Source organism: Chroicocephalus ridibundus, chromosome 24 (genome assembly GCF_963924245.1).
Source record: "Chroicocephalus ridibundus chromosome 24, bChrRid1.1, whole genome shotgun sequence".
NCBI lineage: Eukaryota > Metazoa > Chordata > Aves > Charadriiformes > Laridae > Chroicocephalus > Chroicocephalus ridibundus.
This window is the reverse complement of record NC_086307.1, coordinates 598836-622187: the sequence shown is the minus strand read 5'-3', so window position 1 is coordinate 622187 and position 23352 is coordinate 598836. Positions and strand designations below refer to the sequence as shown.

Below are 23352 nucleotides of genomic sequence, written 5' to 3'. Positions count from 1 at the left end.
CCATTAAAAAGCTCCACCAAGGTCCTGGCTCCAACACTGCTTCGCCTCAGGCTGGAAGGCAGCTGCCCTGGGGGTGAGGGGGTGACACGCTGATGGCGAGCCCTGGCACAGCGCAGGCACCACACCAGCTCGGCATCAGCAGCCCACCGGCATGGCATGCAGACCACGGGGCTCTGCAAGGCCCGACTCCCCTCCGCAGGCTCTCTCTCCTCTCCTCCTCTCCTCTCCCCTCCTCTCCTCCCTGGCCCCAAATCCAAGTTGGGCTTTAGGGCTGAACACGCCGCCTTTCACCAGCTCTCGTTGGAGCCACCAACACGCCTCTGCTGAGTCAACGGCAGCACACAAGCAAAACGCTAAAATCCCATTTCACGGGGAGACGGTGGCTGTTCGTGCCCTGCCCTCACATCAGCAGGGTGGGCAGCACATCGGCCTCGCTGGCAGCAGGGACGGTGGCAGAAATAGCTCGCCGAGCTCCCCGCAGACCACCCCATCCTCCACAGCAGGCGAAGCGCCAGGTGAGCACCGAGAAGGGCACCTGCAGCACATCACACACCAAGTGCTTTGTCCAGACTGAGTCCCGTTTTAGACAGCTATTGAGACTAGCAGTCACCTTCATCTAAGACTCCACTGGTAGAGTTTGTCCTAAATAAGCTTAAACTCGCCTTGGAGAGGAGCAGTACACCGTGCGCAGCTTGCAGGGTCCAGCCTGGTGCTCCGTGTGCCGGCACATTCCCATCTGGCACCGTTCCTGCTGCGGCAACGCGCTCCTGGCCAGCGAGGGCTCGGGTTCACCCTCGCGAGCTGCCGTGGCCGAGCTGCACGGGATGTGCTCTTTTAACCTCAGACGAGGGATGGACGCGACCTGCTGGCTCTGACCCCCTGGCCCTCCTGGCCCTGCACAAGACCGTGTAGCACGACGCGCACCCATCCCTGCATCCTCTGGACTATGAGATGGCAAACTGCTACTCCAGGAGCAGATGGGGCAGGCTGGGTTTCTCCTCTGCCCTTCCCAAACCCACCAAAGCCTTTTCAGATCTAAACTCCAACAGGAAATCTTCAAGGAGCCGCCCTGCAGCCCGGCATGCTGCGGCTCCTCCAGAGATGGGCAGGGGGTTCCCACGGCAGGGGCAGCCCATGAAAGCCCCAGCTACGACCACAAAACCACCGTGCCTGCCAGAAAGGACCCCCTCCAACCCGCTGTGGTGGAAACTTCACCCCCTTTCGTTTGTCCGTTCTGTGCGAAGTGACTGCTGACACACACACATCCCTTCTTGCACAAGAGGTGCCCAAAGAACGAAAATCTAACAGGCTCCAGATGCCAGATCACTCCCCTGCACACGGGCTGCCTGTCAAACACGCTCCAGTATGTTTCCATGGGCTCCTGCAGGACGTGGGACACGGAGATCAGGGCTCCCGTGCTCCATCGCAGCCATCGGGGATTTCTCCTTTCCCAGCCCCAATCCAGCACACCCAGCAGACGATTCCTGGGAGAATTTCTCACCAGATGCCGCTTTACAGATTTTGTTCTCCACAAAGGGCTGAACAGCACTATCTAGGCACCGAGTAATTGCAAATTAAGGGTTAATTAAGTAGTATCAATATACAGGCCGAAAGAATGAATGCACTGAAATAAAGTGCACAGTTCATCAGTCAAAACTGACCTGCCGTGTCCATTATTCCCCTGCAAAGAGCCTGGATCAAACTACTTATCATGAACAGGGCAGGATTAATCTACAAGCCACTTTGTTTGCTTTTGACTGTGTTGCTGTACTAATAAATGAGCCAATTTATTACATGTGACAAGCTTGTGGTACACCCCAAGGAGCTGAATTAGACAGGAATTTTTAACCTCTAAAAACCACTTGGAAAAAAAAAAAAAACAGAAGGAAAGAAGAACAGCAATTCTTCCTCCTGTAAACGCAGCCTGTAGTTGATCTGGCAACAGCCCAAAGAGACACAGTCGTGGGGGAATGGGACAAGGGAAGGGGCAGGAGAGGCTGGGAGCAGGATGGTCCTGCTGCCGTGCCGGGAGGGACGGCAGCGCCCGCAGCCCAGCACCGGCGGAGTTGGGGCAGGGAAGCTCCCGCCGGTGCCTCCCAGCTGCGCCCGCTGCCAGCGCCACAGGAAGGGGAGAGCAAAGGCTGTGCTGACAAGGGGCTCGCTCGAGATGCCCCGAAGCCGAGCAGGACCACGCCATCGACACATCCAGCGCTCAGACCGATGAACTGTTTGACGTGGAACCCTTGCAAACACCCAGGCGACCGAAGGCTGTGGATCCGCCAATTCATCTGCAGTGAAGCAAAGGGTGCCACCGCCACCAGCTCGGCTGTCCTGCTTGCGGGCAGAGCCGGGGCACCCAGTGGAGCCAGGGGAGCTCCGGGCACGAGGCCAGCCGGGACGCAGCGGCCAGATGACGGCCGTAGCTCAACCACAGCAAATTCATTTCTCAGAGCCCCTCATCTGCTTTGATTTTCAACAGGATGGAGGCTCTTGTCCAAGTTTTTTTTTGCCCCAGGAAAGCTCCATGGAGTGAAAAAACCAACTGACTGGGCAAGAACCGGGTACGAGCCGCTCACGCAAGACACAAGCACAACACCAGGCTCAGAAAGGGAACTCTTCCCATGTTCAGCTAACATATAAGCAGAGCCAGCAAATACTTAAAAGGATTCCCCAGGGAGGAAAACCTCGCACATAATAGACGGCATTTCAAGAGACTCTGTCATGAGTACATTAGCTCAATGTAAATAACCTGCCGAGCTGCCAGGGTGTGAAAGGGTGCACCAAGCAGCGTGCAAGAGCCACATTTGCAGCCTGGGCTTAAAAAAGAGATTAAATAATAGTAATAAAAGTCATTCTCTCCCTGCCAAAAAGATAAGGAGGATGAGAGCCTGCTGGAAGCCCCGGTGCCGAAGTGGCGTGAGAAAAGCTTGCCTGGCAATCCCAGAGATACTGGGCTGCACACCCTGAGTGTGCCGACAGGTCGGATTCCACTTGTGCGAGCCTGGGCAGGAGCGGGCAGGAGCAGGCAGCAACTTCCATCCACAGCCCCTGCCCATGGGAAAGGCACAGGCGGGCGCAGGAGCCAGCAGCGATGGCCGCTGACCCCAACACCACATCCTGGAGGGCTCAGCGTCCTTCTGACTCCCTCCTGGCTCTCCCCAGCCTAATGCTGTCCTGGGGCTTAAAGTGGGAACTTGGGGAAGGTGAGCAGAGTCCCTCAGAAAGGTCAAGCCCCTCCAGGTCTCCAAATCTCATCTGGGGAAGGAACCGCTCCCCTGGAAAAGAGCATTTCCAACGTTTAGGGTCTGTGGCGGTGATGGGAACTCATGGACTCTGTCCCACAGGCGGTGGCACAGCAAGGAGAGGGGCAACGATGGGCTTTGATCCATGCCTTGCAAGAGGCTCCCACCCGCTTGTTCTGGAAGCACCGAGCACGTACCAAGGGGCACATGGCTACCAGGGGTCCCGCGCCCCCCAGGAATGAGTCTCCCTCCTCCAGCGGGAGCTGGAGCCCTCAGGGCTCTAAGCAAACCTGAGAGCATCTTCCTACCTCACCACCTGTGGCCACGCAGGTGGACATGAGGTGCATCTGCGGGCTGCAGGCGCGGGGACTGGGCGGGCAGCAGTGGCGGACGCTCGCAGCCCCACTGTGGGGACACCGATGCTTTGCCGTTCCCACCGGGGCGGCAGCAGCCAGAGCAGGCAGATGTGGCTCTGCCTTCCCTGTCCAGGGAGAACTCTGCCAGTCCCCACCAGCCGCGCCTTCGCCGCGAAACAAGAGGAAGATGATGATGGGGGAAAAGCATCGAGGGGTCTGTTTTGGGTTCACCTGTCTGTACGGACGGTCGGGCAGTGAAGCGGGCACAGGCATATGCAGCAAGCAGAATACATCCATCAGGACGGATTTCTTCCAGCTGGGGACAGGCCTCTGAGTCCTCCCACAGTAATTTTCCAGGGCCGCTGACTGACTGGAGCCAGACAGCCCATCCCAGCCCCCTCATCCCTCCCATGGAGGGGACGGTTGCATCATTTTGCTTTAAGAAATAAATAACCCCAGTGCCAAACCAGAAACTGCTTTGGAGGAGACGTTTATGCCAAGTGCAGCAGGAAGCAGGAGTCTGGGAAGGATCTCCGGGGCAGAGGACAAGAGGATTTTGCTGGTCACTGGTGAGCAGCAGCAGGGATGAACCCGGCTGTGCCTCTCCTGCCAGCCCGGCATCTCAAGGTCCCTGGTCCCTGGCACCGTAAAACAACCTAACGAGGCAGCTGCTGCGAGGCAGCGAGGGCAGCACGGCCTCCCTCATCAGACAGAGAGAGAAACCGGGACGTGGGGAAGCTCGTTCCTTGCTCCAGCCCATCCGGAGCAGAGCCCCCGGCACAGCGTGGTGCAGGGGGACCAGCAGAGCTGCCGTCCCTGCCGAGCCCCACTGCCAGCACGGCTCTGGCTCTACAGACACATATGCCCCATCCCCAACCCCCCACCCCACCTAACCCAGCCCCGTTCCCCATTTGCTTCTGGAGAGACCCTGCCCCATCAGACCCAGGAGCATCCCCAGCGCTGGGACAAAACCAGTCAAACCAACACAGCATCCTAACCCAGACACATCTGGGGGAAGCTGTGTGGCTTTCACAGCTGTCCCCTAGGGCTCCCAGAGCTCTCCTTCCTCCCTTCAGCCCAGCCCTGGCCCCAAGCACCCGTTAGGTGCCAGGCACCGGAGGCACGACCGCCCAAGGAGGGGATGCTGCTGCGGCAGAGCTGACCCCACACCCCTGCCCAGCTCACCACGTCCTCGCCTCCAGGGCTCTGCTTTCCTCGTGTAAACCAATTTTGATGGAAACAAAAAATAAATCAGCGATACCGTTCCCAGGAGGCTGTTCCATGATGATGGATCATGGCCCCAGAGCCAGAGGCCCCAGGAGCAGCGCCTGGGGAGATAAAGGGCGGATGGAGAGATGGACGGCTTGGACCCTGCCACGAGTGGTACCCACCCCCCCGAGGTGCTGCGGGCTCCTGGTACCGCAGGAGAAACCGGAGTTGAGGTAGAGCATTTGTGCGATGCCACCTGTTTGGGACCCTGGAACGACCATGCAATGAGAGAACGGATGGAACAAAAGCAAAGAACATTATTAGGAAGGAAAGGCATACATACATATATCGGGTGATTCATCCGAGCCATCCGGACAATCCTTTTCCCCGTCACAGCGCCAGCCCTTAGATATGCATGTAATCTGATCTTTGCATGCAAACTGTTTAGGGCTACATGTCTTCGGTGCTGGATGAGAAAAGAAATAATGATAATAAACAAGATCAGTTTCTTCCCAAAGACAAGTTATTTAAAAAAAAATAAAATTTAAATTAAGGACTAGATTGCTTTTAGTTTGATTTCTTTCTAATGGCTCAGCAAAAGTTTTAGTGTGGCATCAGATCCATCAACCTTGCCCCTAAGGAAAGGAGAAAATTTAAACTGAAGCATTAATTACACTGCGAGAAAACAGGAACTGAGATCCATGATGCGCTAACAGATTTTAAAGATCATTTAACTTGGATGAATTAGCTCCTGGGAGCCAAAGGCAGTTTATTTTCTATGCTAGACAGTAAAAAAAGACAGGGAAAAAAAATAAGAAAACCCAAATGAGAACAAATTAAAAAGTAACATTTTTAAATCACAAAGACAGCAGCAGCAGCAGCAGGATGGGTTTTCCATCCATCCTGCACCCAGGAAACACACACGTGCACAGTCGGGATGGCGACCCCAGGACACGCAGAAACAAAGCAAAGTCCTAACAGAAACCAGCAGGAAAACCCACAGCACAGAGCGCAGGACCAGTCTGACCCCCGCCATGCCAGCAGGACTGGGAAGAGCCCCATGGCCTCCCCGGGGGGCTGCGGACGGGGGGTGCTCTGCCCCCACTGAAACGGGCACCTCAAGGAGGCTGGCTGTGGTGGGGGGTCGCTGCACCCCCCGGGAGCAGAGGTTGCAATGGGGGGTCACTGCTCCCCCCCCGAGCACAGGCTGTGATGGGGGGGTCACTGCAGCCCCCAGCACAGGCTGTGATGGGGGGGTCACTGCACCACCCAAGCACAGGCTGCAATGGGGGGGGTCACTGCACCACAGCGGGGCCGGCCACAGGAGTTCTGGTGAGAGCTGCGCTCGGGAAGGCGGGGAACAGCGAAGCCGTTGCCGGCTTCAAACCCAACCGCCTGCACCGGGGGCTGCCAGGCAGGGGGCCATCGCCCCGGTACCCGCAGACCCCCGGCTTGGGCCATCTTTGTGCCAGGCTTTCAGCGTTTCACCGTCTTCCTGGAGACTCAGCGCTCTGCAGCGAACACTTCCACACCGACGGCAGCTCTTGCTGTGCAGCGAGCCAGAGCCCTTGGGAAGGCAGGAAATCTTGAAAACCCAACGAAACGCAATCGTGAATGTTTGTTAAAAGCAAAGGCAGTCAAACACACTTGATTCCCTTAACGTTTATCTTGTGTCATCCCTACTCTTCTGATAAATTCCCTGCTCCAAGCATCTGCTTAACTTTGTGCTCAGCCCACGAAAGGAGAGTCTCTGCGTCCTCACCGCCGCACTGAGCAGCACAACGGGACGGAGCCGCTGCCGGCGCTGCCGCTTGTTTCACGCCTCTTGGGACCCCACTCGCCCTCAGGCTCCCAGCAGGCAGAGATGGTGCTGTCGCTTCCCCCCAGCTCCTGCCACAGGAAGAAAACACCACAGCCTCTGCCCCGTCTGCAGCGGGGATGCTGCGAGGGACGGGGAAGGTCCGGTCCCCAGTCCAAATCCTGGTTCCTAAAGGGTGGGAGGGAACTCTCCCCACCATGTAACGACACTAATTATTCCTTGGGCCTGCAAAAGGGCTTTGTTTGATATCATTTGGTTTGACTTAGGAGTATCACCTCCTACAAACCTCCCTTCCCTTCTCTCTTTAAAGCATCAGCACCGGCAGCACTGGAGTGGTTGCTTAAAGGGAAAGGCTCGACACCACGACAGGGAGCTCAGTGCCATCAAGATGGAGAATGGACGTATCAAAATGGATGAAACATCCCCAATTATGAGCAGATGCCTCCCCCTCCACCACCCCCACCCCCACCCCCTTCTTTAGGCAAGGGATGACTTGGAGACCCAGCCTGTCCCCTTCCTCCCACAGGATGTAGGGCTCGGGGATCGGTGCTCTCCTCCGAAGCTGGCTCTGCCGCCCCCTCTTCCCGCAGGAGCTCATCTTCTGCCTCCATCTCCCCGCCACAAGCTTACCAAATGCAAGATTCATTAAGAAAACCACAGCAAAGAACCGACACTCCCTTGGATTTCCTGCTCTCCCTCATCCTCCCAGGTCTCCGGCAGCCACAAAGTGACCTACGGCGGCCACAACCGCCCAGCCGACCACAGCCAGTGCCTAGCACCCACCGGGCCAGCAGCAGCCACCGTCTCCCCTGGGTCAGGCTCAGCCTCTGACCTGCCTCCTGGCCCCCCCGAGGGAAGCGGGGAGACCTACAGGATGGGGGCAAACTCCTGGCAAGCGTTTCCCAGCCGCTCACAGCCCTGCGGGGCTGCATCTACATGGGAGGAGAAACCAGAGCCAGGACAGGATCGTGTTTTGCACTGAAGACACCGGCCCTGGAGCACAGATGCTTGCCAGCCACGCTGGAGGGAAGGGATGCCATCCAGAGGGACCTGGACAGGCTTGAGAGGTGGGCCCATGCGAACCTCATGAAGTTCAGCAAGGTACTGCACCTGGGTCATGGCAATCCCGGGCACAAACACAGTCTGGGTGGAGAATGGCTGGAGAGCAGCCCTGAGGAGAAGGACCTGGGGGTGCTGGTGGGTGAGAAGCTCAACAGGAGCCAGCGATGTGCGCTGGCAGCCCAGAGACCACCCCCATCCTGGGCTGCATCACAAGAAGCGTGGCCAGCAGGGCGAGGGAGGGGATTCTGCCCCTCTGCTCTCCTCTGGTGACACCCCACCTGGAGTACTGCGTCCAGCTCTGGAGTCCCCAACGTAAGAAGGACATGGACCTGTTCGAATAGATCCAGCGGAGGCCACAGAGATGACCAGAGGGCTGGAGCCCCTCTGCTGTGGGGACAGGCTGAGAGAGCTGGGGGGGTTCAGCCTGGAGAAGAGAAGGCTCCGGGGAGACCTTCCAGCCCCTTCCAGTCCCTCAAGCGGCTCCAGGAAAGCTGGGGAGGGACTCTGGAGCAGGGAGGGGAGCCATGGGATGAGGGGGAAGGGTTTTACACTGAAAGAGGGAGATTTAGATGAAATCTGAGATATGAGAAATTGTTTGCTGTGAGGGGGGTGAGCCCCTGGCCCAGGTTGCCCAGAGAAGCTGTGGCTGCCCCATCCCTGGAGGGGCTCAAGGCCAGGTTGGACGGGGCTTGGAGCAGCCTGGGCTGGTGGGAGGTGTCCCTGCCCAGGGCAGGGGGTGGGACTGCGTGATCTTTAAGGTCCCTTCCCACCCAAACCATTCTATGAGTCTATGATTTCTCTGATAATACTAGCTCCGAATTGGTTTGAAGCCGGCTCAGGCCGCCGGCCGTCCCCCCTCCACCATGCCCAGACACGTGGAGCTTCGGCATTACGAGGCCTCGCTGTTGCCGGAGCGGCTCCCACACACCGCCCCCACAAGGGGAGGGAAGGGGGTTGCTCCCCCTCCCGGCAGCCAGCTCTCCCAGCCCCTCGGCAACCCCACGCGCCCCCTGCTTCTGCACAGCGTGTTCCCAGCGAGTGAAACGGCCCCGGAGTAAGCGTCGGGATGCCTCAGTGCCAGGTGGACAATTAGAGAAGGTGTCTGTTAATGCATCCTTCACCCGGAGCCAAATTTCTTTCCGAAAGCTGGGCAGCCGCAGCAGCCACCGCGTCAACGGCGAGCGGAGCTCCGGCCCTGGGACCGAGGATAAAGGCGCCTTCATGGAGCGCACAATGGCCGGCTCAAAGCAGGGCCGGGACAGCTGCGGGAGCTGGCCCCCCCAAACACCTCCCCTCCTTGGCAGTCGGAGGAGAGATCCCTGCTTTAAAGTAATTCAAAGGGAACAGAGCCGGGGGGGAAACGGTTCTAAAAAAAAGGCAAAAAAATGGCTGTTTGGGCGCAGGAAAGGGGATCCTTCTTCTCCGTTGTGGGGGAGCAAAGCCCTGGTCATCCCAGTGGGGATGGGACCGACAGCCTGGCTGCGCCTCCTGGCCCTGGTGGGGAACAGGCTGATACAGAAACACAACAAAACACATCTCATTTTTTGCCTGAAGCAAGAAATCAACACTTCCATTTAAATGGACTCTTTTGGGAGGCTGGGGAGCAGGAGGTCTTCACCTTGAACAGAAGCCAAACTGCCTTCAGTGCACAGATGAGTGTGGCACAAAAACCCAGATCGACTGGGAGGAAACCACAGAAATATTCACCATCCCCTTCCCTGAGCAAACCAAACTTTCCTCCTCCCCGCCGCGGCCGCTGCATTGAAAAGGAAACGGCGCTGGCCATAAATACGGACTGGAATGAGTGTGATTTGCAAAACAGATGTTCGGGGCTGGGGGGGGAGAGGAAGAAAACTCGAGAGGGAGAAAAATAAATCCACTCCACATTCCTCCCAGGTCTCCGTCCCCAGCTCCTCGCTCCCCTCTCCCCATCCCGGCGTGGCGCAAACACAGCCCGGCACTGACTCCGCAAACCTGCCCGGCACGTGGGCTCGGCCACGGCAGCAGTCAGGGGGGTCCAAGGGTCCATGGAGCCCTGGCCGGACACCCCCAGCAAAACAGAAACCTGCCTGGCTGTGCCGGAGGGCAAAAGCCGGATGGGAAGCCAGCGGGGGACAGCAAGGCCCTGCCAAGCAAAGGTGGCATCCGCCGAGCTGCCGCCCCAACAATCCCGGGCGAGCTCAGCGCCACCCCGAGTGCGGCAGCGCGCACCAAGAAGGTGTTACACAGTCCAAAGTGCCGGGGACGCCGCTGCTATGATCTGCTCTGCTCCCAGTTACTGTTTTGGCTGATTTTGCCCAATTGCCTTTCTCGGGGGAGAGCCCGTTCCATCAGCCATCTTGTTTCACCGTCCCTCCCTGTCGACTCAGCTCAGGACATGGCTCGGCCGGAGCACGCCACAGCTCTGAGGCCACTTGCCACAGTCACAGCCGAGCCCGTGTCCCCTGCGGGACCCCCCCCCACCCCGAAGCGCTGGCTTGCAGTCCCCCAGCACCGAGCTGGAAGATCGTCCTCGTTGCCCAATTAAGCAAACACAAAAATCAGAGCCACCTTATACTTCCATTTTTCTCCCCAGTATCGCCCATCCTTTGTCCTCAAATTTCAGAAAAAAATGTGATTTTTTTTTTCCTCTTTGGTGCTTTCAGGACTCTTCCATTCACAGGGTTTCTCCACAGTCAGGGCACAGACGCCAGGAACGGATGAGGCTTGGAGGCACACATGCCCTCGGCCCTTCCCTGCTCCCCCAGGGGGGACAGAAGCCACCGGGCTGATGGCGAAGCCCCAAAACCCCGCAGAGGCACAGCGTCCAGCAGCACAGAAGCTTGTGCAGAATTTGCAAACTGGCGACTAATGTAAATTTGCTGGGTCCTTAGGCTCCAAAAAGCGAGACGGGGGGATAGAGACATTTAAAATAACAAAACCTAAAGTTTGTAGTCACTTTTTTTTCAAGGGGAAGGGGAAAGGAAGGCTTATTTGTTTGTTTTGCGTTCAAATACAAGATCTCTAAACAGCTCAAATGCATTTTTGCAATTCTTCCACCCGGCCCCCTCCAAGGGGAAGATTCAAACCAGATCCACGCTCCATCCCATGAATGACGTCGCTGTGCGCTGCCGGCCATTCCCGACGGAGAAGCCGCAGGTATGCGGCCGGGGGGAGGGGACCATCCAATTGCTAAGTAAATATTGACTTTAAAATACATTTTTATTCCCCCCCCCTTCCTTTTAAGTCTGACTATTGCATCTGAATCACATGGCATTAACCTGTTAAAAAAAAAAAAAAGAGACGATTTTGTGAAGAAAAGCCCACCTCCGCTTTGCCAGAGATGTTGGAACAGCAGGAAAACGCCATTCTCAGGAAAGGCTCCAGCTGGAAAACCACGGCGCGGCCGCGGATGAGGGCAGTCAGAGGGTCCGAAGCAGGTTCGCTGCGACTCGCCCGGATTTTAGAGACGCCAAAGGGGGCAGCTGGAAACAACCACCAATATCCCACTGAAGCGAAATGCTGGCAGCCAGCATCACCGCTTTTGGCGCTGACCTGGTGCGTCCTGCAGCGTGTCGGGGCCTCCCCTGGTCCCTACTGTCCCCACCTCTGGCCCTCTGGCGATGGGGGTGACACTCTCCAGACCCAGATGGAAGCTCCTAATGCCCCCAGCCCCAGCCCAGGGCTGTCGCCCCCTGTGTCAGACCCCGCTGCCGGGATGGGGGGGATGTGCGGGATGGGTTTGATCTGTGCCCTGGAGCTGCCAGCCAGGCAGGCAGCCCCCCTCGAGGAGCCCATCACCCCCCAGGGACAGCCCGGCCACTGACCCTGCTGTCCCCAGAGGCCAACGCGCCCAGAGCAGGACATGCTCTGTGCACCCTCCTATTGCCCGCCTGGGCACTCCCCACAGCAAGGGACACCTGTCCCCCCCAAGGCGAAGACTGGGAGCAACCGGGTTCCTGCAGCGGGTACCTCAGGGTGTGCCAGGACCCCCACGACCCCCTCCAGGGACAATCCCAGCGGAGTCCCCATGCCCGGGGCAGCGAGCAGCAACACAAGCCAGGGAGGAGGGAGAAGCCCCGGCAGAGCCTGTGACACACCAGGGTCTGTCCCCATTGCAGCCCCCCGACACCGCACACCCCGAGACGGGGCTGCAGGACCCACATCGCTGCCTCCAGCCCGGACAAAGGAGGAGAGGGACGACGGATGGCGGGGGGCGAGGACGTGGGAAGATGGAGGCTGCCCGAGAGCATCCGTCTCCAGCGGAAAGGGGGAAGGGGAGTAAAATCCCATCGTGGCTCCCAAGGGCGGCTTGCAGCGGCAGCACCGCCATCACCTGACTTCAAACAGATGCCGGGGGGGGGGGGGGAGACGATTTAAATGCGAACATGCATCAGGAAATCTGGACGCGCTGGGAGGAATGCACTCCCCCCGCCCAGCCCCTTCCCTTCCCACTCCCCGGCAGCTCCGCCGCCTTCACATCAAATGCACTTAAAAAAAAAAAAAAAAAAAAAAAAAAAGGGAGAGGGGAGATTTGCATTTTAAACCAAATTCAGAAGCTGGGGGATCCGCACTGGGGTGTGATCGCCCTCGTCCCCCTCCTGCCTCCAGCCCCACGGAGAGGTACACAGAAGAATGAACTGAAAAATGGCAGGAGATGGAACCAGATGAAACAAATCCAGAGCATTTTCAGAACTGGGGGGAGGGGGGGGGGCGGGGGGGAGAAAAAAAGAGCTCGATCATACAAAACGTGGTGGGGAGGGGCAGAAGGGGCAGGCTCCAGCCACGCAGTGGAGGGTGTTTCAAGGAAGAATCATGCTTTTTTGATTTCTTTCTCTTTTTGCAGCTTATCTGCAATTTAAATGAAAAAAAAAAAAAAAAAAGGAAGAAAAAAAAGGGAAAAAAAAGCATTTGCAGCCAAGAGAAAGGGGCTTAAGTCCTCCCTGTGCAGTTGGATGGGCTGCAGCCGTCCCTGGCCAGCGGCCATCCCTGCCGGGGGGGATGCCCCGCTCCCCCCGCTGCCCCTCGCCAGGGCTGGCCCTTCCCCTGCCCCAGGCAAGGGATGGGGAGGGGGCAGCGGGCAGGAGACCCCCCCCCCCAGCTGGGGGGCTGGTGCGGAGCCCCCCCCCCCAGCCACCTCTACCTGCTCAGAAGGTTTTATTCCCTTTATTTATTCTAGCAATAAGAAGTGGGATGTTTATACCCTTGGCAGTTGGGAACCCAAACAGAATGTAGCGCTCTGCACTGGAGGCAGTTATTTATGGCTTGTGGCTAAAGCTGATAACGCTTCCTCCAGAGACCTGCCTGCATTGTGCAATAAAGCAATTGCACGTTATATATTAATAGGCATTTCATCTGGACAGCGGAATCAGGGGCAGGACACTGCCAGAGCTCCGCGGAGAGCCCAGGGCCGACGGCAGCCCAGCCGGCGGGGGCTCGGCTGGGGCAGGAGGGTGCCGCGCTTCCTCCCGCCCGGGATGGGCATCAGCTCGCCAAGGCTTTCAAAGGGCTGGAGCCAGGCCAAAACCATTGGCCTTAATTCATTAGTCAACTCAATTTCGCTGGCTTCGCAAATAAGGACTTTGTCTGAGATGGGGAAACGGAGCAGAGCAGCTATTGTGCCCCAGGAGCCGGCAGAAAGGGCCCTTTGAGAGGACACTCTGCCGGAATAAAAGTCACTTTTATCCCAGAATAATTAGCGTGCTCTGAGTACACTAATTATTCCCGCATAAAGGGACTTTTATTCCCGAGCAGCGCGTCCACGTGGGGAGCTGCTCTGGATCCTGGTCCACCTGCCCGTGTGAACATGGCCCTTGCGCCAGGGATGACCCGGTTCCTGGGGACTCTCTGGCCACCTTGGGGTGGCCACCCCTGTGGGCCCCAGCCAGGCTGCACGTCCCACCGCAGCGAGGCAGGGAGAAGTGTCCCCCTCGGTCCCCCGTCCTGCCCCAGGGGACGCAGGGGCTCCAGGAGGCCAGAGAGCAGCACGAGGGGGACGAGGACCTGGAGCCCCAGACCCATCTCCAGCCGCCAGGTCCCCTCGGGACCTGCGTGTGCTGTGGGGGAGCATCTCCCAGCTCTGGGCAGGACAAGGTCACGGAGCCACTGCGCCACCCACCACGCAACACCATCTCCTGCTATTTCAAGGTCTCCCCAAGAGAAAACAACCCACGGTAGCACCCGTTTCCCCAAGAAAATTGGCCTCGCCCGCTCCTGCTCGCTCCCTGCCAGCACAGGGCTTTGGGCCATCACCTGCTCCTGTCCCCAGTCCCCGAAAGCCAATCCACCCAGCGCACAGTGCCCCGAGCTCTGCAGAGCCCAGCAGTGCCCAGGACCTGCAGCCACCACCCGACAGCGAGCTCCCAATCCAAGCAGGGTGGAACCCAACAACACCAGAGCGAACCCTAAAGCCACCCACGGGGCCACCGCACGGTGCCCGCGTTTGTCACTGTTCGGATCAGCCACGTAGAGGCAGAAGGACCCCGCCACATCCCCGTGCGATGAAGGGACCGGGGCAGGTTTGCTCAGCATTGCACTGCTCCCAGACCCCCCGCTCAGCTGTGTTTTAAGAGGTAAAGGGAAAAAAAATAAATCCTTGGCATGATGGAATATCCCATCTGTTTATAACTGGTAAAAATGATTAAAGAGGAATCCGGTATGGTTATGCCTGCTCTGATGCTGCGTCCCAGGCACTACCCTGCCCCCTGGCATTGCCACCAGCGCAGCTCAGCTACGCCAGCAATGAACCACTCGCCTGGTTCGTTCGGATGCTCCAAGGCAGTTCCTGCAGCTCAGGGATCCTGGTTTTACCTTCCGTAAGTTGCGGAAAAAGAAGCTTTAAGATTTTATGCAGCCGAAAGGCCATGGGGCTGAGCAGGTTTTGAGGGACGATGGCATCGGAGCAGCTGCGGAGGAGAAGACCAAGCTGGTGAATAAGCGCTGGGCTCCAAATCTGCTCTTCCGCAGGGAAAACACGTTCTGGGCCGCGAGAGCAGACGCTGAGCAAACCCATCTGGCAGGGCTGCCGGCGGCCGGGGGCTGCGGAGGGAACCAGGGCAGCGGGGCAGGCACCAACCCAGGGATGCTGAGCCGGCCTGGGGACACCGGCCTTGCCAGGAGCAGCCCCTGGGAGTGACAGGGGATGTGTCCTACGGTGCAGACGAGGCCAGCAGCCCATGGACATTTCAGCTGATGTTTTCAGGACCGGGCAGAAAATTTCCCTCCTTGTAAATGACCAGCGAATCGCGGGTCCCCACTCAGGGGCAAAGGCGGTGGCCGGCCCCAGGGTGGAGGCACAGGCACAGCCCAACCCTCGGCACGGCATTTGCCCCCGGTGCCCCACAGCATCCGCCCAGACCGCTGGGAAGGCGGCCGCCGCGGGAAGTATTAAACCCAAGTGCTTCCTTTTCCAAACAATAAAAAGGCTCCACGACACCCGCGGCGCCAAGCGCAGGGAGGAAACCCTTCACAGCCTTCTCCTGGCTCCCCTCCCCACACCGGCTGCCCGGAGGGATGGGGTCCAGCACCGAGCCGGGACACGTGTCCGAGGGAGGACAGGGAAGCCACAAGCGCCACGTGCTCGGGGTGCCGCTGGCCCCAGGTCAGAGCCGCCCTCGAGTGTCATGCACCAGCTGGAGCCGCTCTCCCGGCGCCAAACCCAGCCGGGCATGGCTATGGGGCACTGGCGGCAGCTGGGGATGGGCGACGTGCTTGTCCCCAGACAAGGGTGCTCTGAGCGGCTGCAGCGGCACACGGAAGCGGGTGGGCACTAGCAGCAGCCCCAGCATCAGTCTGGGGCCCGCAGAGCAGGGAGGCGCAGGGCGGGCAGTACTCCTGCACTGCTGCTCCCTGGTGCCACAGCGTCACACTCGCCGCACGAGTGTTTGCGTCCACGTGCAATCCTTTAGGCCACGGTGTTCATATTCTGAGCACAGCACGGAGAGAAAAATCACCAGGCACATCTGTGGGGTGCCGGCATGTGCCGCCGCGACATCGAGGGGCTCTGCCCCCTGCCCTGGGGTGCGGCAAAGCTGACACCAGGAGGGACTTGGCCTCGAAGAGCCTGATGCAGCGGCACGAGGTGCGGGCACCGCGGTGCAGCCCACCCCACCGGCGGCAGAGACACACGACCGTTCGTCAGCTCAAGGCACTGCCGTGCGAACCCGGGACCCTGTGACTGCGCGGTCCCCGTGCTCGGGCGGCTGCAGCGGCGCCTGCGAACAAAGAGCTGCACCTTATTAAGTAAATGGAGGAGACTGATGCGTTTCAAAGCTCTCAGCAGATTAAAATAACAATTTGCCTGGCAGCCCACGGCAAACAAAACCCAGCCGCCCCCAGCAAGGCTGGGGCAGAGGAGCAGCAGCAGGATGGCCTGGAGGGCCTTCGTCCCCTCTCAGCTGAAATCCTCCTCCTCAGTTTGGTGGCCAAGGGACACACACCGGAGGCCTGAGTCCAGCAGCAAGTTCAAAAGCAGCGATTCCTGCCCTCGGCCCACACCAGCAGCCCCCGTTCCTGACCACATGAACCACTGCACACTCGTGGTTTCCTTGCCCGTCACCTGCCCGTCCCCGGCTCCCACACCAGGATGCGACTGCCAACACCTGTCCATCCTCACCGCGGTCTCATTTGGAGAAACGGTACCTTGCGAGAGGCTAATTAGTCCACTCAATTAAAGATGCGACTTCCAACCCAATTAGACTCCCTCCCAGCCACCCGCAATTCCCACTGATGCCTCAGTCCACACGTTTTGGACGTTACAGACCCACTCGTGACTTCGCTGCAGGCTGACGCTCCCCGGAGCTGGGGCTGCTGTTCCTGACCCTCCCCTCAGTGGCACCTTGACACGGTCCCTCTGGAGACTCCGAGCTGCCAGCAAGGTCATTATCCAACACTTCAGTTGCCAACCCCCCAAACCCTTCGCTTCAAGCCATGCTGGGACCGTCTCTGATCCTGCAAAGCATCTGCATGATTGCAGCTCTTGTCTGCTCCGCTCCCCTGGCTAAGAAAGGACATGGGGAGTTTATATTTAGCTCTAGAAATGGCTGGACTGCGTTGGGGAAAGCGACCTCGCACAACAGAGTAACATCCAGCAAAACTGTCCTCACGGCCCACCCAGTACTTTTCCTTCTTAAAATAAGAGGCAGAGTGAAGAAAACAAGAAGTTTGAGACGAATTAGAAAACACTGAAAATATTTGCTGCTGCTTGCCCCTGGCAGGTCAGCCTGCCAAGGTACATTAAATGGAAGTGACTGAAAAGTTAAGTCAACAGCAAAACCCGGCCTGTAAATAGCTCGAGCCGGTCTTGCACTGGCTTGCAAAACCTGGAGAGGAGAACGCATCCCCTCGGCAGCCTGCTACAGCGTGAATGGAGCCGACACTCCAGTCGGGAGAGCCAGCACCGGACCCAAAACCTCCCCAGGCGCTCAGTGAGGCCCCGGCACACGCCGCATCCCGCTGGGTCACCAATCTGCCCGCGGGGCACAGACACCCTCCACACTCCCCAAGACGGGGCCACCCCCCGCACACAGCACTCGGCCCAGCACCAGCACCACCACGTGCCCCTCCTGCACAAAACAGGGCTCAGTGGCCTCGGCAGCTCCCTCTGCACGGCCACAACGCTGACGGGGCACAGAAACGCATCCCCCTGGCAGCTGCACCCAGAGGAGCCGGCGGGGTCCAGGCAGCAGCGGACCCACGGCAGCGGCAGAGCGGGGACAGGCTGCTGGAGGGACCCCATCCCGCGGGTGATGGTTGAGGATCCAAGCGTCCCCGCGCAGAGAAGGACGTCCATGGGAACGCGGCCAAAGGGGCTCTCCAGGAGGTGACAGAGATAAAATTCAGCCCAAGCACAAGGAGAGTCTTGTCTGCTGGGCAAAGCAGGGACCACAGGAAGGAAATGGGCAGACGCATCCATCGCTCACCGTATGAGTCAGCCCCGCGCCGCCGCAACCAGGAACCGGCACCATCTCTAAGGAGTCCATTTCACACTCCTGGGACTACTGGATTCATCCTGGGCATTTCGGGATGAGCTGGGAGCCGGATGACTTTGCTCTCAGCTGAGGCACCACGAGCAGCGGGTGGCTTTCAGGGAGGCGCAGCCCCCAAGCAGGGCTGTGGGTCGGCCAGGGGGTCTCAGAGGCACAGGGCAAGGATTTTATTTGCGGGGTTGGCACAAAGAAGGTGCTTGACACGGGTCTGGAAGCCAAAGTCATTTCAACGCCTGGAAGAGGAACCTCCCGCCCCATGACGAAGCCGCCGTCTCGCCTGCCGGTTACCACCGTGCTAATCGTGCCGACTCAGCAGGACCACAGCACAGCCTGTCGTGTCCCCCCCGGGCTCTCGATGGCTCCCAAGGACCCAGCCCTGACCGCAGCACCCCGGGCTGTCCCATGGTTTCGGGAAGCCCCCCCCATGCACCCCCTCCCCAGGGCAAAGGGCACTCACAGGGGCACTGCCCCCCTTGCTGCTTCGGAGCCGCTCCTCGGGGCGCGACGTAGGCACAGCCCCTGATGAGATCCTGATCCATGGGGAGCGTGGGCTCAGGAGGTCACCCCAGAATCCCAGAGCGCTGTGCGTGGTCGCAGAGGTGAGCTCACCTCCTCCTGCCTCCCGGGGCATCGAAGGCAGCAAAACCCCCAGCTGCAGGCACCTGCCCCAGGGAAGGTGTGTGGAGCAGTGGCTCCCCGCAGAGCTTCCCCAGCACTCACAAGATGCTGGCGAGGCCTCGCCGGCAGGATCCACCTCACGGCGAGAGCAGATCCCTCCCCTCCATCGCCGGCTGCTCGTGCCGCCGCTGCACAGGAACAAGCCATGCAACAACCCGCTGGCCCACAGTGCACGTCAGCACGGTGCCACAGACCCCCACGTGCCCAACATCCCTACCTGGCCACCACGGTCACCTCTATGAACAGTAATGATGCTCCCGGTTTGTGCCCGAAGGGCTCCTCGCCCTGCCCCATCCTCAATCACAGCCCCCCAGTCTCAGCCCACAACGCAGCAAACACCGGGAGATAACCGGGACGTGACCACAGCCCTTGAGCGGCAGATGGGTCCCCCCACGCCCTCCCGGAGGGGGAAGGAGAGGGGCTGAGATCACCCTGCCCGTGCTCTTTTCCCAAACATCCTCATCCCAGTGAGCAGGAGGACAGTTTTGGGGGCCAACCCTCACGCCTCCAAGCTGCTTATGTCCCCCCTGGGGCGTACTCGAGGACCCCACGTAGCAGCTGGTTTCGCAGCTTTTCCCTTAACTTGCCTCTGCTTTTCTGCTCTGATCCTGCTGTTTCTGCAAGGAGATGGGGACGCCACGTGCAGCAGAGTGGAGCCCACGCTGGCCAGCGTACCAGGCAGGCAACAAGCCCTGCCCCGCCGGGAGCCAGCCGTGGACCCGGGACGGGCTGATGGCCAAGAGGAACCAACAAACACCAAGGCTGAGGAACAGGGGCAACTGGGGCAGTTTTGCTCCCCATCAGCCCAACTGGTGCTTGACACCAGGGAAAAGCATCGGCAGCTGGAGGGTGCGAGCAGCCCCCACTCCTTCCTGGCTCATGGGCTGCTGCCGAGCACATAGAAATGGCACGGAGAGAAGATGAGGGGCGAGTGGTGGGGCTGAGACACCAAAGACGAGGGGACATCGCAGCTGCTGCCACCTCCGCACCACCCACAGCACCTCAGAACAGCTTTGGAAGCACCGAGAAGGCAACGCCTCGGTTTCACCCCAAAACGGGCGGCGCTGCCAGGCTTTGCCAGGGATGCTCCACTGCTGCCCCATCCTCTCAACGTCAATGCACGTCACCGGACCGGGACCGTGTGGGACAGGGTCCAGAGCCCAGTCCTCTCCCCCAGACACTGCAGCAGCACCAGGGCACACTGCCATCCCACAGCGCAGCAGCTCCCGCACAGGGGCAGAGCCCCATGGGACTCCCGGGAACCCCAAGTTCTGCCGGGGATGCTGGGCACCCTCCCATCCCCACCACTGCACGGAGGAGCTGCTCGCCAGTCCCCGCAGGCAGTCCCAGTCCCTGCAGCAGTCCCTGACCGCCATCTCCCCCCCAAACACCCCTCTCTTCACCTCTGCTGAACCCAGCCTGGCTCCGGGCATGTCCACGCACGCCCAGGGAAGCGGCACGGGCACATGCACTCCCCTCACGCACACGGGACACACGGGACCACCAAGGCAGTGAGAGGGAAGCGCTGCACCAAAACACCGCAGCCACCCTTAACCACAGCTATTTCCAAAGCAGAAGTGGGGCGACTCCTGCCTGCCCTCGCCCCTCTCCCGACGGCTGCCCAGCTCTGCCCGCCGAGGCAGCGGGACCCGAGGAAGCTCCCTGCCACCCGGCAGATGGGAGCATGTGTCAGCGCCCTTTGTCCCCCGGGAAGAGCTTCCCCCCATCCCGCTGTCCCACCAGCCGGACTTTGCCTCCCCCTTCCCCTGCCCCCAAAGCCAGGAATAAATGAACAGCTTCCAGGGCTGCAAACCAAGGCAGCAGTTTGGGGGTGCAAACCGAGGCAGTGGGTGTGGGGGAGTTTGGTCTCTGCACCGCACTTGGGGACCCTGCACCCCACAGCTCCCCCAGAGCCCCACCACACCGAGCTCCCCCTGCCCGCAGTGGTCACCAGCAGCCAGGAACACCGGAGCCCAGCCAGGACTGCTGGGACCAGGGAACCAGCTCAGGTGCCACCGAGGTGTCACCTTCTGCTTCCCAGCCAGCCCTGCCAGGGCGGGGGGGCTTTGCGAGCCCCCTCTGCATCCCCCCGCCCACAGACTTGCACAGCTCCTTCCCCAGCTCTCGGGAGGACCCCTCGCCCTGCTGGGCTGCCCAAGGCTCCCGAGGGCTGGCACAGCACCTCACCCCCAGCACCACCCCCAGTGAGCCCCTCGGGAGGGGATGGTGCCGCTGTAAGGAGGGGGTGTCTCTGTGCTGGCTTTTGCCCCACTCTGGCGGCCGGGGCGGAGAAGAGGATGAACGAACTTCCCTCCAGCACATCATCCTTCTGCAGCCCTGTTTCCAAAGGCAACGCAGCTTATGCAATGAGTGATGCCTGTCCCTCCCACCCCCACCAACTTCTGGATCCACCGGCTGCTCCCAGCCACCACCGAGGGGGATGACGCCTCCGAGACCTGGGGTCCCTGGGAGCAGGGTGGGGGCCGGTGACCCCGTCGGGCTCAGCCGTTCACCATCACCTGCACCACCAGTGGTGCCAGCAGGTCAATCAGCCCTGCGCTAATGACCACGCAGGTGTCAGCTGACCAGGGGCAGCTGCGGGGTGCTAAGAGCTTCTCTGTTCCTGCCACCTCCCTTCAAGGGACCCTAATTAAGCGCCCAGAGCTCCAGCGGGACAAGGAGGGGCTAGAGGGATGGAAACCGCAGGCTCCAGCCTCCTGCAGCCCCAGACACTGATCTGGGGCAGGGATCTGACGTTTGCCCCAACCTCCTCCTCCTCCATCCCTGCGATCTGGTGATGGGCTGGGCACTGCCACGACACCAAATGCCAGTGGCTTCGCCCAGTTCACTCCATGGTGGGAGAAGAGGGGATGGAAAAACCTTCCCAAAAAACCCACCAATTGCTCCAGTCTCCCGCCTTCGCCAGGCCGTTCCCATCTGGACAGAGGAAACCCATAAGAGGAAAGCAGAGAAAGCCAACTCAGAACCCCCATCTCCCTGCTTTTAAAGGGAAAAACAGCCTCCTGACCCACGCATTCAGGCGTTGCAAGGAACTTCGCCGCCGCCGGTTCCCGGCTCGTTCGTCTGCCAGGTCCCAAACGCTCTCCGGCTGCCAAGAGCAGCCCCTTGTACATTCAAAAACCCGGCCATTGAGCTGACGAGCTCGCTAAAGTATTTACTGAATAGATCAATAATAGCAGGGAACGAGACGTGCGCAGCTTGGAAAAAAGCGGCTGGCAGGGGAGGCTGAACAGACAGACGGACAGACAGCCCCATCACTGGGTAAACATTTTCCCAGTGCCACCAGACAGGCCACGGCCAAACTCCGCAGCGGGGCTGCCGCGGCCCCGGGAGAAGCAGCCCCGATTGTGCAAGAGCAGGGGCGCGGGGCCAGGCCGGGCTGTCACGGACGGCCCCGGGGGGTTGGGGGACCCCGGCCCCCGGGACCCCCGACCCCCAGGGAACCCCGGGCCCCGGAACCCCCGGCTCCCGCAGCGGCGCTAAGCTCCAACTTTCCTGCCTGGCTGCGGGGACAACTTTGGATTCCAGGGGAAAATGGGATGGTGGGGAGGGGGGTGGGGGTGCTGAAAGTCACCAGAAACTGGCAGAGAGAGAGAAAACGGGGAGAGGGAGCGAGCGGCCACCCGCGGCTGCGGCGGGGGGGGGGAGACACACACAAATCCTGCCATTGCGGCGGCGGCGAGCGCGGGGAAGGACGCGCCGCCCGCTCCCGTTGCCCCCCGCCCCGGCGGGGCCGGGCTGCGCCCACTCTGCTTTGTCACGGCGGCGCCCCCCGCCCCCTCCCCGGCCCGGCCGAGCGCTGCAGCCCCGCCGGAGCCCGGCCGCTCCCGGCTCCGCGCCCCCGACAGCGGCCACGGGGCCGCGCAGCTGCGGCTCTGCCCCCTGCCCCCGCCGCCCGCCCCGCACCGCACCGCGCCCCGCGGGGGGACCGGCGCCGCCGCCCCCGGACTCACCTTCGAGGGCGCGGACGGCGGGCGCGGCCAGCAGGGCCAGCAGGCACCCGGCGAGGGGCAGCAGCGGCCCCATGCCGGCGGCTCGGCGGCGGCGGCGGCTCCTCACGCCGTGCTGCCCGCGGGGCGGCGCGTCCCGGGCCCGCGCACCGACATCCGCGGAGGGCGGGAGGGGGCGCGGGCGGGGGCGGGCCGGGCCGGGGCGGGCGGAGCCGGGCGGACCCTCCGGGCTGGGCGGCGGCGGCGGCGGCGCCGGGGGCGGCGGGGTGGGGGCGGGGGGGCTGCGCGCGCCGCCGCCGCGGCGGAGGGATGAAGGGAGGGAGCGCGCGCCGCCGCTCGCCTGACGTCACCGGGCTCGAGCCACCGCCGCCGCGCGCGCGGACTTGGGGGGGGGGGGGCGCCAGCGCGGAGGACGGAGGGGGGGGGTCCTACGCGGCGGCAGCGCAGCCGCGCATGCGCGTGGGGTGTGGGGGCTGCCCCCACCGGCCGGGTATGGGCAAGGGCATGGCACGGTGTGGGGTATAGGTATGGTATAGGTATGGCATGGGCAGGGGTAGGGGTATGGTATGGTATAGCTACGGCATGGCATGGTGTGGGGTATAGGTATGGTATAGGTATGGCATGGGCAGGGGTAGGGGTATGGTATGGTATAGCTACGGCATGGCATGGTGTGGGGTATAGGTATGGCAGGGGCATGGGCATGGTATGGTATGGTATGGGCAGGGGAATGGTATAGGTGTGCTATGGGTATGATACGGGCAGGGGCATGGTTTGGTATAGGTGAGGTATGGGCAAGGGTATCATATGGGGGGGTTTGGTATGGTATAGGTATGGTATAGGCAAGGGTATGGTATGGTAGAGGTATGGGAATGGTACAGTTATGGTATGGGCAGGGGTATGGCATGATATAGGTATAGCATAGTATAGGCAGGGGTATGGTATGGGCAGGGGTATGGTATAGGTGGGGTATGGCATAGGCAGGGGTATGATCCAGGTATGGCCGGGGCAGGGGCATGGTATGGTCTAGGTATGGTATGGGCAGAGGTACAG

The 23352-nt window shown here is 60.6% G+C and overlaps 1 protein-coding gene across 6 annotated transcripts in view; it reads right to left on the bottom strand.

The window, feature by feature from the left end:
* LRP1 (LDL receptor related protein 1) overlaps positions 1–22523 on the bottom strand; it is an 87159-nt gene extending 64636 nt beyond the window's left edge. For 5 of the 6 annotated variants that reach the window (XR_010074055.1, XM_063359312.1, XM_063359314.1 and 2 more), the window contains exons 1-2: positions 22306–22523; positions 5151–5273 (exon numbers count right to left, since the gene is read on the bottom strand). Coding sequence is in view for 5 of the 6 variants with exons in the window: in XM_063359312.1 (XP_063215382.1) it covers positions 5151–5273; positions 22306–22378 (196 nt within the window). In the remaining variant the exon portion in view is untranslated. The remainder of the gene's footprint in view (positions 1–5150; positions 5274–22305) is intronic. The other variant, XM_063359316.1, reaches the window with a different exon arrangement.
* Positions 22524–23352: the final 829 nt, after the last annotated feature.